Raw genomic sequence first — 15,710 nt, 5'->3', positions numbered from 1 at the left:
GTTGTGGCGCACAGGCTTAGTTGCTCCATGGCATGTGGAATCTTCCCAGAGCAGGGCTCAAACCCATGTCCCCTGCATTGGCAGGCGGATTCTTAACCAGTGAGCCACCTAGGAAGGCCATCTGTGTCCCAGTTTTAGAACTGCATCTTTTGACCATAAAAATTTCATCAGGAAAAGCATTGACTCCACTGAGCTTCAATTTCCCACCCTTTAAATGGGGATAAGAAATAATTTATAAATATATAATGGAATTATAGTTAGAATTCCAAAGGGATTAGAAGAAAATAGTTCTGGATAACACCAAGAAATTTTGGAAAAAAGAATAACATAGGGGGCTGCCCTTATATTTAAGTGTCCAGACTACTTTTAATATCTGTACTGCTACATATTAAAACATATTGGAAATTCCTAATAATTATAATAGCATGGAACCTTTGTAATACTAGACAGATTTATGGCACAGATTAGCAAAGTCAGATACAGATTCAAATGGATGTATGTATTTAGCTTATGATCAAGGTGGTATTTCAAAACAATGGAGACATAATGCAGTAGTTAATAATTATTCCTGGGACAGTTAGTTATTTTTGAAAAAAATAAAATCAGGTCCTTATTATATGTGACATAAATTCCAGGTGGATTTCAGAGTTAAATAAATATGTATGTTTTTAAATGAAACTTTAAAAGCAAATCGGATAACATATAATTGAGTAGATGTGTGATTTTTTTTATAGTAGGGAAGGACTTTGTAGAGGTAGTCTTTTTTTTTTTTAAGGGTTTTTTAATTCAGTTTTTTCTTGAATTGTGTTGTGTCTTGTGTCTTGTGCTGAAATATACATAAAACTTACCATCTTAACCATTTGTAAGTGACAATTCAGTGTTTTAAATATATTCACATTGTTGTGCAGCCATCACCACCATCTATGCCCATAATAGTTTTTTGGGTTTTTGTTTTTTTTAAGGAAAATAGCTAGATTTGCATATGTGAGAATTAAGAATTAAGAAAGTATTTCAACCATTTCAATTCCTAGATATCTACCGTAGAGAAACCTTGCCACAGGTATACCAGGAGGCAGGTGGTAGATCTAATTTTAACAACATTATTGCTCTTAACAGCAAAAACCTATAAATACTTAGACATATAAACATATAAATTTCTGCTTACAGAAGAATGTATAAAATGTGCTTTGTTCATATAAGTTAAGTACTTTTTCTGAAGTGAAAATAAGTTGTAGTTACATGCATCAGTCAATGTGGAAGAATCTCAGAAACAACATAAAACGTGTGAAATTATAGAAGAATACATACATGTTCATACCATGTATTATAAAAGTTAAAAAGCAAGCAAAATTAACCGATGTATTATTTAGGGTTTTCTATACATCAGTAATAATATAAAGAAAAGCAAGGGAATGCTGAAAAACAAACAAAATACCCAAAACAATTCAAGACAGAGGGGAGAAGTAAGGGGTTGTGATGGGAATTACTACACAGGAAACTTCAAAGGAATTGATAATATTCCTTTCTTACATTGGGTTCATGAGTATTTGTTTTATTATTAGGCTTTATTATTTACATATGCTACAAAAGTTCTTTTGTATGTATTGAATATTTTATAATTTAAAAAAAGACCCAGCTCACTGGAAACAAAATTGAGAACAAATGAGGTGCAGCCAAAAAAATAAATTAAAAAATTTTAAATAACAACAGACTATAAACCAGGGGGAAAATATCTGTAACATCAGAAATGCAAATGGTTAATATGCTTAATATATGACGAACTCTTTTGCATCTATAATACAAAAAATACTTAAAGAGCATGACTGGTAATTCACAAAGGAAGAAATATAAATGGTGATAAACACAGAAGAGTTTATCCTTGCTGTTAGTTAGGGCCATGCAGATCAAAATAATGAGATAATATTTTTTTGCCTAGCAAGTGGGCAGAGATTAAAATGCAGATAATAATTCTTGCCCTACCTGCTTTGTAAGGCAGTTGATCAGATGAAGTAATGTATACGAAAGTCCTCTGCAAATTAAAACGTATCACCAAGTGTACACTGTTGCTGTAATAAGACAGTTCGGTTGTTCAGAAAGAACTGATGGAAAGTGGAGAGCTAATTAAAAAATTTAACGGGAAGCAACCACAGGGAATGAATTAATCATATCACTTAGAGGATTGAAGATTTGTGAATTTAAGAAAGAACCTAGAATCAGAATGTCAGAACTGAAAGTACTTTAAAAAGTATTCGATCAACCTTGATTTGACAGGTGAAGGTAGTAGTTACTGAGGCCCAGAGAGAAGGGTTTTTGCCTAGGATCACAGTTGTTTCATGGCTTGGGCAAAGTCAAACCTTTTCCCAGCAAATATCTCCTATCTCATCTTCCTCCCTCTTTTCCATCTCTCCCCTCCTGGTATCTCCCCATTTCCCCTTCCCCTTTTATTTTCCTTGCTCCCTTTCCTTTTGTTAGTCATATATTTGAAGTTTTATTATAATTACTGTGTAGTTGTATGTTTCTTATACTTAATTTAAAGGGGGGATATAGAATTTGTTTCCCTTTTTAAAAAACGAATAGACATGTTTCTTCCTTATGATCCTTGATTAGTAACTTGTTTCTCCCCACCCTACCCCAACCTCTTATAGAGGGCTTCTGATAGAAAAGAGGTCATCTATCTCTATGCCCACAGACTGGCTGGCAAGGGGAAGAAGTGTATAAATGAGTCTTTATCTGGGTTGAAAGTCTCTTTATCAGTTATCTTCAGAAGCAAAGCCCTTCTTAAAGCAGGTAATTCTTCAAAGTTTCTAAAGAGAAAAATTCCAAGTAGCAGGGGTATAAAAACAGTCACAACTAAAGTAAATTGAGCCGCGCCTAGAGTTCGTGCTCCGCAGCAAGAAAGAAACCACTGCAGTGAGAAGCCCACGCACCTCAAGGAAGAGGAGCCCCGCTCACCACAACTAGAGAAAGCCCGAGTGCAGCAACAAAGACCCAACACAGCCAAAGAAGTAAAGTGAGTGCTTACTCAGTTGAAAAAAATATTTCAGGCATTGTCTTAGGGGTTTTGTTTGTCACGCGTAATGCTCATAAGAACTCATGAGGATTTTACAAGTGAGAAAACTGAAGCTCAGACGGATTGAATGACTTGCTGAGTGTTGGAACTGGTAACTGAAATCTGTCTTCACAGCCTGTGCTTCCCATTTCATCTGGTAGAGTCTCAAGTGGCTGAAATGTGCACTACTACCACAGAATGGCGAAGACTGACTGAGTCTAAGAACCACAGCTTAGAGAAACCAGCTTGTAATTTGCCTTAGAAGGCAAAGTCACATAGTGGACGTCATCTTGGTGGCTTCCTGAGCAGCTGACACTTGCTTCTGTGAGAGTCCTCAGACTTATGCTTGTTAAGCTGATTTGGAATACTAAGCAAGCTTTGAATTTTAGCAGCAAGGCCTAGAAAGTTCTAGAACTAGAAGGAATTACCATCATGCATCTGTCTCTGGTTTATGCAAGTCCCTTCAGAACTGATAGGAAATGATTCTGAGAACTCTATGAGAAGCAGGGAAGCCTGGTATCAAAAACACGATAAACGAATGTCGTTTCTTACTAATACCCTACTTACAAGTGAGTCATATTTTCTTCTTGATATTGAATATTGTGATGTCTTTCTTAACATTCACATTGAAGATATATTTGCCCGAGATAAAATTCCTATTGTCGTGGGAGGAACCAATTATTATATTGAGTCTCTGCTCTGGAAAGTTCTTGTCAATACTAAGGTATGTTTAGTTCACTTGTAATTCAGTGAGGAAATGGGTTCTTCTTTCTTGCCGGCTAATTTTAGGTGGGAGGAAAGTTGACTCTTGTGTATTTCTTATACTCAGCAACTATACTAATTTTCCTACTTAATATTCTGAAGCAAATGCCACCTCCATACATGAAGTATGCTCCTCCAGGCTGGTCTAAGGGCAGGGGCTGTGTGTGGGGAAAATGCTCCACTGTGGATTAATTAGCATGTCCATGTAAGTTAACAGTACATTAGTCTGATTCAGCATTTCCTGGCTGAAACAATCTATATGTTAGGGAGATATCTGACACTAACCTTTCTTACAGAAATACTATTGCATAGAGTGGAACTTTGCAAACTATGATGTGCTGGAAATTTTGGTCCACTCTTTGGTCACACCTGTTGAGAAGACTAGACTCCTGGATGCATAAATATAGATGTTGTTAGCCCAGGTAGCTCATACACCTGACAAGGAAATAGGGTACCTGAATACTTCCCTGGCCAGTAAGTCCTCTTTCCTCTTGTTTGCTGTGGTCTCACAGCTCTGCCATGCTGTATTGTAATTTTCTGTTTATGATCTGTCTCTCACAATATGGCAAGACCTTCTGATTCATCTCTATTCTATTCCTAACACTTAGCAAAGTGCGTAGCACATACAGTGTTTCAGTGTTTGCTGAATTGTTGAATTAAATTTATCTCTAAACCTTCATTTAATAGCCCCAGGAGATGGGCACTGAGAGAGTGATTGACCGGAAAGTAGAGCTTGAAAAGGAGGATGGCCCGGCACTCCACAAACGTCTAAGCCAGGTGGACCCAGAGATGGCTGCCAAGCTGCACCCGCATGACAAGCGCAAAGTGGCCAGGTAAGAAAGCTGGGGCCAACTGACCCCAAGCCTCTTTAGAGTTAGAGGGCAGTCAGTTTTTCAGTGTGCCTGGGTGGCAAGACAGGTTTGGTAATAACAGTTAGTGGAGATGGATGTGTTCTAGCCCAGCAGGTTAGGAGGCCCCAAGTCATTGCCTCAGTCCAACTCCCTCAATAAATAGTTGCACCCTACTTTGTTGTTACATTAAAAATGCATAATACAATACAGTTTTTCCCTAGGGCCTATATAGTCTTGCTTCATTTTCTATTTGATCTTTGCTTGTATAACAGTTTTCGTATAAATTTTTTCTGGCACGTGGTCAGTTGACATTGTGATTTAAGTTTCATATTTGATTGTACAATACTGAGTTCTGCCCCAGCAGCTTGCCCAGTGGGAGGCAGGTTTTATAAACTGTCTTATAGGTCAGCTCACCTTCACACATGGAGACTTTCTTGAAGGGGAGAGAGAGATGACCTTATTAGTTCATTAATCATGTTTTGAAATTGCAGATTCATGTGTTAGGTATACTTTTCTTTCTTCCTTTCTTCTGTCCTCCTTCCCTCCCTCCCTCCCCCCTCCCTCCCTTCCTCCCGAAGATTAGATGGATTATTTTTTTCCTCTGTAAATATGCATCTTCATTGGCTCCATATTCTGTTCACTTCTGACTACCTCTTTATTTTATTGGTCATTTTATCTGTTTTTTTTCCTTTCCAATTTTATTAAAATATAATTGACATACAGCACTGTGTAAGTTTAAGATGTACAGCATAATAATTTTCCTTACGTATATCACTAAATTATTACCACAGCAAGTTTAGTGTACTTACAGAGATAAAAATAAAAGAAAAAAATTTTTTTTCTTGTTATGAGAACTCTCAGGCCTCACTGCTTTTTAAAAATTTTTTTTATTTTTATTTTTTTGCTGTGTTGGGTCCTTGTGGCTGTGCACGGGCTTTCTCTAGATGTGGCGAGCAGAGGCTACTCTTTGTTGCAGTGCACAGACTTCTCATTGCGATGGCTTCTCTTGTTGTGGAGCACGGGCTCTAGGCATGTGGGCTTCAGTAGTTGCAGCATGTGGGCTCAGTAGTTGTGGCTCTCGGGCTCTAGAGCACAGACTCAGTAGCTGTGGCACACGGGCTTAGTTGCTCCGCAGCGTGTGAGATCTTCCCGGACGAGGTCACGAACCCGTGTTCCCTGCATTGGCAGACAGATTCTCAACCTCTGTGTCACCAGGGAAGTCCCTCAGGGCTCACTCTTAAATTTCATGTATAGCATACAGCAGTTTCAGTTATATTCATCATGTTGTACATTACATACCTAATACTTACTTATCTTAAGGAAGTTTGTACCTTTTGACTACCTTCATCCAGCTCCCCTTCCCCCACCACCAGACTCTGGTAACCACACATCTCATTTCTCTTTCTATGAGTTTTTGTTTTGAAGTATAATTGATCTAGAACACTATGTTGATTCCTAGTGCACGACATAGTGATTTGATATTTCTATACATCACAAAATGATCACCACTTAGTTGTATTTTTCTGTAGTGCTGGAAGTGATACCATATCCTACAGAGTAGAGGCTCTAACGAGGACCTACTATATGGATGGTTATACACATTACATATTATAGCAACATTTGGTATTGATGGGGTTATGAAGTATTCCACTCAAATGAGAGTTCTAGATCAGTGTTTCTTAATCTTTTTCTTTTATCCTGCCCCACCCACCCCTGAAGCCTTTTTTTAAAGATAAATTTGTTTATTTATTTGTTTGTTTATTTATTTAATTTATTGCCTGTGTTGGGTCTTTGTTGCTGTGCACGGGCTTTCTCCAGTTGTGGCAAGTGGGGGCTACTCTTCATTGTGGTATGTGGGTTCCTCAGTGCAGTTGCCTCTCTTGTTGTGGATCACAGGCTCTAGGCACACGAGCTTCAGTAGTTGCAGCACACAGACTCAATAGTTGTGGCTCATGGTCTTAGTTGCTCCACGGCATGTGGGATCTTCCCAGACCAGGGATCAAATCTGTGTCCCCTGCATTGGCAGGTGGATTCTTTTTTTTTTTTTTTTTTTTAATTTTTTATTTATACAATAAACTGCATATAGTTGGAGTGTACAATTTGGTATCCCAATCTCCCAATTCATTCCCCCCCCAACCCTCCCCACTTTCCCCACTTGGTGTCCATATGTTTGTTCTCTACATCTGTGTCTCTGTTTCTTGGCAGGTGGATTCTTAACCACTGCACCACCAAGGAAGTCCCCCTGAAGCCTTTTTAGAAATTTTTTTCCTAATTGTGCTTCTCTCCCTCTCCTCCATATTTTAATACTGAAGAATAAGATTTGGGGGTTATGGTTGCCCTTTGGAGGGCCACACATCATTGTAATGTCTAAGGTTTTTTTGCCCCTTGAGGGCGATATCACCCTGTTGATAATGCATATTCTAGGCAAATGAAGCTCATACTTTCCAGTATCCAAAGATTTTACTTTTAAACATTTAAGTAGCAATCTTCCAAAAATTTTTTGGAAAACTTTTGGACACTATGATGAACATTCATTTTTGTGTTGTTTTATGTATGGTATGATTCTAGAGCTTGGTTGTTATTATCTGTTCATTGTATTAATCAGTTCTTATCATTTGTAGTAATGAGTTGAGAATGTGTTTTAGCAAGAACAGTAGGTTCTAAGCAAGAGCTCTAGAGTCTCTAAAAGAAGACTGGAGGATTTTTTTCACCTTTCTTTTAGTTTGAGGCTGTATTCTAACCTCCGGATAAGTAAACTATCTATTACTACATTTTCCCCTTGTAGGTCCTCTTTGAGGGACCAGTGATTGGGAAAGATGAGGGGTCTCTACTCGTGCTAGGGTTTCAGGAAATATAATTGGATCAGGAAGGGAAAGATCACTTTCAAGCTGATAAGTTGCAATCACCCAGAGTGGTAGAGTATAGATTTGAGAGTTAAATTACCTAGTGCTGCATGACATAATGGATACCAACAGAGTGGATGGTGGCTTAAGAATAAGTATGTAGTTCTTTCTTCAGTGATCTTTGTGCTAGTAGAGTACTGAATTAGTCAGAAGCATTCTTGATTAATTTCTAGACATATTTAGAAAGAAAGTTGATGAGCTGGATCTACAGCATACTTTTGCACTGTGGGAAAGGCATTCCAGCAAGATGAGACTTGTTGGCTTATAACAAAGTGTCCCAGACAAGCTTTTACTGCTTACCTGAAAGTGAATATATCCTATTCTCTTTGTGTAGAAGAAAACTGTTGTTTCTGAACCTGTTTAACTGATTTCAGAAAGTTTTATGTATGTTTAGAAGAATAGTTTTATTTCTTTTTTATAAATTTTTTTATTTTATTTTTATTTTATTTTATTATTTTTTTTGGCTGTGTTGGGTCTTTGTTGCTGCATGTGGGCTTTCTCTAGTCGCAGCAAGTGGGGGTTACTCTTCGTCGTGGTGCACAGGTTTCTCATTGCAGTGGCTTCTCTTGCTGCGGAGCATGGGTTCTAGGTGTGTGGGCTTCACTAGTTGTGGCACATGGGCTCAGTAGTTGTGGTGCACAGGCTTAGTTCCATGGTGTGTGGAATCTTCCTGGACCAGGACTCGAACCCATGTCCCCAGCATTGGCAGGCGGATTCTTAACATTCTTCCTTCCTTCCTTCCTTCTTTCCTTCCTTCCTTCCTTTCTTTCTTCACCTAAAGTTTTCTTTATAATCCTTTTCTAAGTAACTGTAGGATTGCAGTAACGCCAGACCCTCATGTGTTCAGGGGCTTAGGCAGTGAAAATGACAACGAGGCATTCTATAATAAATAGCCTCTCCCCTGTTTCACTTGAGAATAAATATTCCCTAATGGTTGTTATGGGTGTGTCCACCCTCCCCTTTCAAATGACTTAGGAGCTTGCAAGTGTTTGAAGAAACAGGAATCTCGCATAGTGAATTTCTTCATCGTCAACACGCGGAGGAAGGTGGTGGTCCCCTTGGAGGCCCTCTGAAGTTCCCTAAGCCATGCATCCTCTGGCTTCATGCTGAACAGGCAGGTAAAAGTCCTTTGCTGTCCTAGAGTTCATCTGAGATAGAGCTTATAGTAATATATTACTGTATATAGAATGTTTAGAGTAAGTCAACTATACTTCAATAAAAAGTTGTTTTGAAAAAAAAATGCTTAGAACTATGAGTGGCTCATAATAAACACTAAACAAATGTTAGCTATTAATTTTATTATCATTATCATTATTTGTTGACTTAGTAAGGCACAGTGCCCTTTCCTAGGTATCTGTCTGGAAAGCAGGTAAAGGTAGCCCTGGCATTAGTATAAGATGAGATGAGTATAAGATTAGTACAAGATGAGGATGAGATAAGATGGGATGGGAAAGAGACTGCCATCCAGAGAAGATCCAAAGGAGAAAGAGAAGGAAGGCTCCTGTGGAGGGAGGTCTGACTCTCTGGATTAGCTAAAGCCTGGGTCGCTGATTATTTTAAATCAGTAGGCCTGAAAAGTGGGAATGATGGGTTAGCTACCTAGCCTGATGATATTTTTGTTGTTGTTGTTTTTTGCTTTTGTTTTTTTGCTAATACCCTGTGATAATAGTAACTTCTTTATCCAACAAACATACAGCAAGCATTCAATGAAGTGTCCAGTTTTCTACATAGTACTTGGATTTCAGAGATGAATATGAGACAGCACTTGGCCTTAAGGAGCTCCTAGTCTAGTGGGGCAACAAATAACAAAGTAGATACTACATTGTGATAAATGGTAGACTGGAAGGTGCTGTGCAGCCACAGAGAAGGGATGGGGAGCATTTTCTGGGAGGATTCGGGGACCAATTTGTGAAGGTAACTTATGAGCTAGGTCTGAAACAATGAGATTATTATGGGAATGGGCAGTATAGTTTAGTGATTAAGAACATGTCTCTGAGCCAAACTGTCTAGATTCAGATTTCAGCTCCATCATCTCTGGCTCTGTGAGTTCTAAGGCAAGTTGGTTTACCTTTCTGTGTCCCAGTCTTCTCTTCTGTAAAGTGGAGGTGATAGTAATAGTACATATCTCACAGCTTCAGTGAGGATTCGATGAGTTAGTGACACATGCAGAGGGCTCAGAATGTGCCTGGCGCATGGGAAGTCCTCAATAATGCAAACGTTTTAGGAAGGTAGAAAAAAAGGTTACTATCATTCATTGTTAAGCCAAGAAATAGCAATGGCAGAGATGTAGAAGAACATAATTGAAATGTTGGAAATTTGTTAAATTAATCTCTAATTATATTATCTCAAACTTAAATTATAAGTTTATAGAAAAAGGTAATGTTTTAATAATGAAGATTTTGTAAATAAAAACATGTATTACAATTCAGCATCAGACAGTGGTATCTGATTCATAGTAGAGCTATGTTTGACCACCACGTTGGAGTGATTATGACCTCTTATCCTTTGCTCCTTTGTCTGGCTCAGTAGTTCCAAGACATACTCGGGAAGGCTTTGGTTTAAGTTTTTCATTCCTATTTAAGGTGTCATCTGAGAGTTCTTAAATATGAAAGAGCATAAAGTTAGTGTAACAAATAAAATGGAAGAAAGTAAGAGTAAAATGGGGCTCCCAGCTGCCTCTAAAATAAACGATGGATATATATTCCATACAAGAATAGAATATTCTTCCTAGTAGCTGTAATTGTGTGCTCTCTATGTAATAAGACAAGCTTCATTCTGGCTGTTTTTATTGAAATTGCAGAGTTTTAAGTATGACTAAATATAATTATGAATTATATAATCTTCGGACTCTGAACCTTTTCTTCCATTTGAAAAAATTCTCTTCTTTGTGGCAGCCTATGCACTCATCATGTATAGTACACACCTTCGGCAGGCTTGCTGGTTGATGGGTTAATTTGATTCAAGTTCTAGATGAGCGCTTGGATAAGAGGGTAGATAACATGCTTGCTGCTGGGCTCTTGGATGAACTAAGAGATTTTCACAAACGTTATAATGAGAAGAAAGTTGCAGAAAATAGGTGAGAATTTGGCTATTACTTTTACCTACTCTCCCTCACTTGCTTATGGTCAAAAGACCATAAACATAATACTGGCTTTGGATCTACTTCCTCCTTGGAAGGAAGTTTGGTGTACTTGTTACAGTTGTAATTTTCTAATCTCTCAGACATTCCCAGGAGTTAATGTTGAAGGGAAGTCACTGGTGGGGGGAGGTGGAGGAAGGATTTCAGAGAGGTAGTAACTGTGAAGGATCTGTTTCCTCATCTGTGAGATGAAATGGCTCAGCTAGATCATCTCCAAGGTGCTGCTAGCTTTCAGATAAAATGGCTCACCTGCTGATGCTCTCCTGTTCCCAGCCAGGACTATCAACATGGTATCTTCCAATCAATTGGCTTCAAGGAATTTCATGAGTACCTGATCACTGAGGGAAAATGCACAGCAGAGACTAGAAACCAGCTCCTAAACAAAGGTGTGAATTCTCCATCTGACCTAGCCTTGGACATCCTTGGGTGACAGAGTGTCCTGCTGGTATGGCCTGAGAAAGAACTGAGGCTAAAAGAGTCCCAAATGGCCTTCAGCTCAGAATTGAGATTTTCATCTACCAAGTATTATATACCTGTGTGCTAATGTGGCTAATTTTCTCTAATGCCAGGCTGGGTGGGCCTTCCTTTCAGCAGAGTGAGAAGTGCTTAGATAGAGGTTCTTACATCTACCTTGTCTTTCAGGTATTGAGGCTCTGAAACAAGTGACTAAGAGATATGCCCGGAAGCAAAACCGATGGATTAAAAATCGATTTTTGAGCAGTAAGTGTCCTTGTTTTCCTTATTCCATGGGTCTGCTTTCAATAGAACATAGATGTTCTCAGCTGACCCAGAAAGTGAACTTTAGTTTCTGGATCTGTTATAAGATTTGGGACCTGACCTAACGGATTTTGCATAAGTGATTGTCCAGGGGTATTTTCCTGTGGTGCCTCAGAAAACAGTTTTTCCCAGGGAAGAATCTACCTTATGTCTTGAACACATGAGTGCTGGCTGCAAATAGGGAAGAACAAAATAGCAGTATTTTCTCAGCAGAGTTGGTGCTCAGGGTTGACTTTAGCTTTGGATTTTGTACCTGAAGAACAATTAGATTTCTGTAGGGAGGCTTTCCTAATTAAAATGGTTTTGGGGCCAGATAAGTAGTATAAAAAGACAAAACTTTTACCACTTCTCCCAGCATCACTTTTGTGTTCAGAAACGTGGTGCTTCAGGTTGCTGCAACTCTTAACTTTGGTTGAACATCACTTTTAAGGAAAAGGGAAGGAAATTCTCATTCACTGGACCCTCTACTAAATCCTTAGCACTAAATGGTGCAATACATACATTACTGAGCCTTCAAGGTGGGTGGTATTCTTTTCTTTTTGTAGATGAGTAAATAGAGGCTTAGAGAAGTTAAATAACTTGCCCCAAATCCCCTAGCTAATAAGCAGTAGAGTACTGAATGCAGGCCTGACTCCGAAGTCTACACTCAGCTGTATACCATGCTTCTTATTTCCTTCAGCTATAACTTTAGCTGGACAGCATTAGTATTAGGCCTCGGGTAAGAAATTGTGTGGTTACGAGCTAAGAGGAGATTAATTTAAAGGAGATTAAGCATAACTGAAACTCTAGTTTTGTCTTTTGGGCGCTTTTTTTTTTTGGAGTGCATTGGGTCTTCATTGCTGGGTGTTCATTACTGCACACAGGCTTTCTCTAGTTGCAATGACCGGGGGCTGCTCTTCATTGCCGTGTGCAGGCTTCTCAGTGTGATGGCTTCCTTTGTTGTGGAGCACGGGCTGTAGGCATGCAGGCTTCTCAGTGTGATGGCTTCCCTGTTGTGGAGCACGGACTGTAGGCGTGCAGGCTTCAGTAGTTGCGGCTCACGGGCTCAGTAGTGCAGTCTCAGTATTTGTGGCACACAGACTTAGTTGCTCTGTGGCATGTGGGATCTTCCTGGACCAGGGATTGAACCCGTGTCCCCTTCATTGGCAGGCGGATTCTTAACCATTGCACCACCAGGGAGGTCCCTGGACACTTTTTTAATATGCTTTTGAATCATCCCCTGTTTACCTTTTGCCATTGGATTTCTGCTTTCACTTACAGATAAGTACAGCTGAGCTCTCCCCTCCTCCTCAGTGCCTCTGAACAGAAACACCTTGGTCCAGGTTGTTGACCGTTGGATCTCTCTCTCGGTTCTCACTCTCTGCCACAGCTCTCCAATGTAGTTCTCACGCCAAGTGGCTTTTTACACTTTCTTCTACTTACCTTGCTTCCTCTGCATGCCCTTTAAGATAGAAGCCTTTGTGTCAGCTGAAATTGAAGTTCACTACTACAGATTTCTAACAAAGCTTCTTCTCCCCAGGGCTAAAGTTAGTCTGTAACAAAAGATGGGTTTTTTAAAATAATAATTTGGAACTTATTCCTGTGGTAAAGCCACAGTAACTCCCCCATCTCTGAGTCAGGAGGGGTTGATGGCACAGTGTGTCATATGCCCGTTCCTCATTCATGTGTATGCCGGCACAGTCCTGGTGCTAGAGTGAAAGGCACAGCTGCCCTGTAAATCAGGAGCCGTGTGTGATTGGCCAGGGGCTGGTCTGCTGGGATAAGGTTCTGGCAAGAAGCCAGAGGGACTTCCCCACCCCAGCTTGGCCTTGGACCCAAGCCAGAAATAGCAGCTGGGAGCCGAGAACTTGTTGAAAGGTGCTTAGACAGGGCACAGAAGCCCAACAAAGGACTTAGAGGGGAAAGGAAAATATAGAGTGGCCTGGAAACAGGTGCAGAGCTTAGCCAAGGCCAGGTGTGCTGTGGATGCTGCCTGCACCCTCCCAGTCTCACCTTTCCGTGTGGTGGCAGGTGCAGCCCAGTCCAGTTTATGAAGAATCTTATTTGTGGTTGGCACAATCAAAAGGCCAGCACCTGCCAGCCGTTGGCATTCTGAGGACTTTGATGTTTTTCTCCATGGGGCGATGCTCTTTGCCTTTAGGCAACTGACTTAACCTAGATGTGGAAGGCAATTTAGTGTGTCCACAGGCTGGGGAAACTACCAGCAGAGAGTAAACACGGTTGACTCAGATGGATGAAGTGCCTGTGGCTATACTTTTGGCTACCTCCAGTTTTATCTCCATTCAGAAGTATTTACCCAAGGTATTTCTTGAATATTCCTCTAGATCTGTGTCTTAGAAACAGGGCTTAACTAGTTCAGGTCCAAGGCTTTTTTCTGATTTTCAGATTCAGCAGCTCACTGGCTGATACTCTGCTATTGTCAGCCCATAATTATCAGTATGGTGTTAATGAGTTTCGTGAATGCTAGACTGCTGAAGGGATACATACAAACCTGAGACTAGTGCATCCTCCTAAAGAAAGCTGTGAGCTTTCTTGCCACAGTGACGTCACTCACTGTAAAATGATATGGACCTTAGAACAGGCACTCACTTCAAGCTGCTAATTTGCTCCTATGAGGTGCTACCTTTATATTTAGCCCATGCGGTGGTCACTAAAGCTGTTTCTCTATATTATTTTCCTGACTTCTCTGGAAGATCTTACAGCTGAGACTCTGGATTATACAGCTAGACTTGTTGGCTGCAGACCAGTCAACCTTCTGGGTCTTTCTAGGATTGTGTGTGGCTATTTGGTTCATGTTTCTGGTTAAAATGAAAGGCATGGTCAGAATGTTTAGTTCTTTGACCCCATATGTTTCCCTTGAGGATTTTGGAGTCTTGGGAGCAGAACAGATTGGATCTTAGAGGCTGACCTCTCACAACTTTTCTTTGTCATCCTTAGGACCTGGTCCCAGTGTCCCCCCAGTATATGGCTTAGAAGTATCTGATGTCTCGAAGTGGGAGGAGTCTGTTCTTGAACCTGCTCTTGGAATTGTGCGAAGTTTCATCCAGGTGATTATTAATCGTGGTACTGTCTATCGTCTGGTTTGCAGAGAGCTTTCCTTAGCTGACACCTTTGTTGTTATGTCTGGGAAGCAAGCATTCTTTTCCATGGAATAGAGCAGAAGGGCTGACTGCGTTTGGATCCCTGGAGGCTGCGTTTCTACTTTCACATTCAGAAAGGTTGTTGTTAAAATCTGTTCACAGCCCACCTGCTCTCTGGGATGAGAAAAAGGAATCTTGGGGAAAATCTCACTCCTCTTAATATCAGAATGATATCCAAACTTCTTTGAATCAAATGCTTCCTCCCCATTCTCTCCTTGTTCTTTCAGGGCCACACGCCTACAGCCACTCCAGTAAATATGCCAAGCAGTGAAACTGAGAACAAGAGAAGTTATCACATGTGTGACCTCTGTGATCGAATCATCATTGGGGACCGTCAGTGGGCAGGTAGAGTCCAGGGTCGGGCACAGAGAAATCTGTAAGGGTGGGTCACACTGACTTCATGAAATTTAAGGTCTTGGGTAGGTCAAGTGCTGGAGTCTGCTTGTTTGTAAAAAAAATAATGGCCAGATTCCTCTAACAGCCTGTGTTCAAATTTCATGGAGGCCTTCTCAAAGGGAAGAGTTATCTCTGTATTCTGAATTTCAAAGGAAGATCATATGCCCTCTAGCTTCAGCTAGATTATATATTTTACTGAGAGGTCTGCAGTTAACTTTCCAGAGCTCCTTTGACTTTCATGATCCTGCCTTAGAGGAGCTTCTTGGTCTCCCATCTTTAGACCTCAGTGGGGGTGAGGTAGGATTGTAAGGGAAGCCAGGCAACTCACCCAAGAGACCAAAGGAGCAGAAACAGCTGGGAGGGAACAGGAAGTGCAATTATTCCTGCTGAGTACATTCTTCAAAAGTGGTGTCTCTTTAGTAATTTTTAAGGTAATATGTTGAAACTGTGTTGGTTGCAAAAACTGTGATGAAGCGTGTTAAGGGAAACTGTGTGAAAGCAAGACTGTCAGACACGCACAAAGACAGTGGTCAAAGGGTACTATCTTCTTCATAAGGCACTCCTGACCAACCCAGGAACAGCCCTGCCCCGAGGTTCTAGTTCCCTGTTTCAGAACCTGGATCTGTCTTTGCCACAGAATCACATTGCACTCCCCTGTCAGATTTTGCAGTCATCCAGCAAAGTCTAAAAGGG

General features: G+C 40.4%; 1 protein-coding gene across 4 annotated transcripts in view; it reads left to right on the top strand.

Moving 5' to 3' along the window:
* TRIT1 (tRNA isopentenyltransferase 1) overlaps nt 1–15,710 on the top strand; it is a 47,931-nt gene that overhangs the window by 29,956 nt on the left and 2,265 nt on the right. For 2 of the 4 annotated variants that reach the window (XM_057706372.1, XM_057706381.1), the window contains exons 3-10: nt 3,677–3,773; nt 4,499–4,644; nt 8,541–8,683; nt 10,530–10,641; nt 10,978–11,090; nt 11,347–11,424; nt 14,419–14,528; nt 14,849–14,966. In XM_057706372.1, coding sequence (XP_057562355.1) covers nt 3,677–3,773; nt 4,499–4,644; nt 8,541–8,683; nt 10,530–10,641; nt 10,978–11,090; nt 11,347–11,424; nt 14,419–14,528; nt 14,849–14,966 — 917 coding nt within the window. The remainder of the gene's footprint in view (nt 1–3,676; nt 3,774–4,498; nt 4,645–8,540; nt 8,684–10,529; nt 10,642–10,977; nt 11,091–11,346; nt 11,425–14,418; nt 14,529–14,848; nt 14,967–15,710) is intronic. The other 2 variants (XR_009048830.1, XM_057706391.1) reach the window with 2 other exon arrangements.

The sequence above is a fragment of the Hippopotamus amphibius genome, chromosome 1, assembly GCF_030028045.1.
Source record: "Hippopotamus amphibius kiboko isolate mHipAmp2 chromosome 1, mHipAmp2.hap2, whole genome shotgun sequence".
Taxonomy (NCBI): domain Eukaryota; kingdom Metazoa; phylum Chordata; class Mammalia; order Artiodactyla; family Hippopotamidae; genus Hippopotamus; species Hippopotamus amphibius.
Note: the sequence above shows the minus strand (reverse complement) of the source record. Positions and strands in the feature narration are given on the sequence as shown.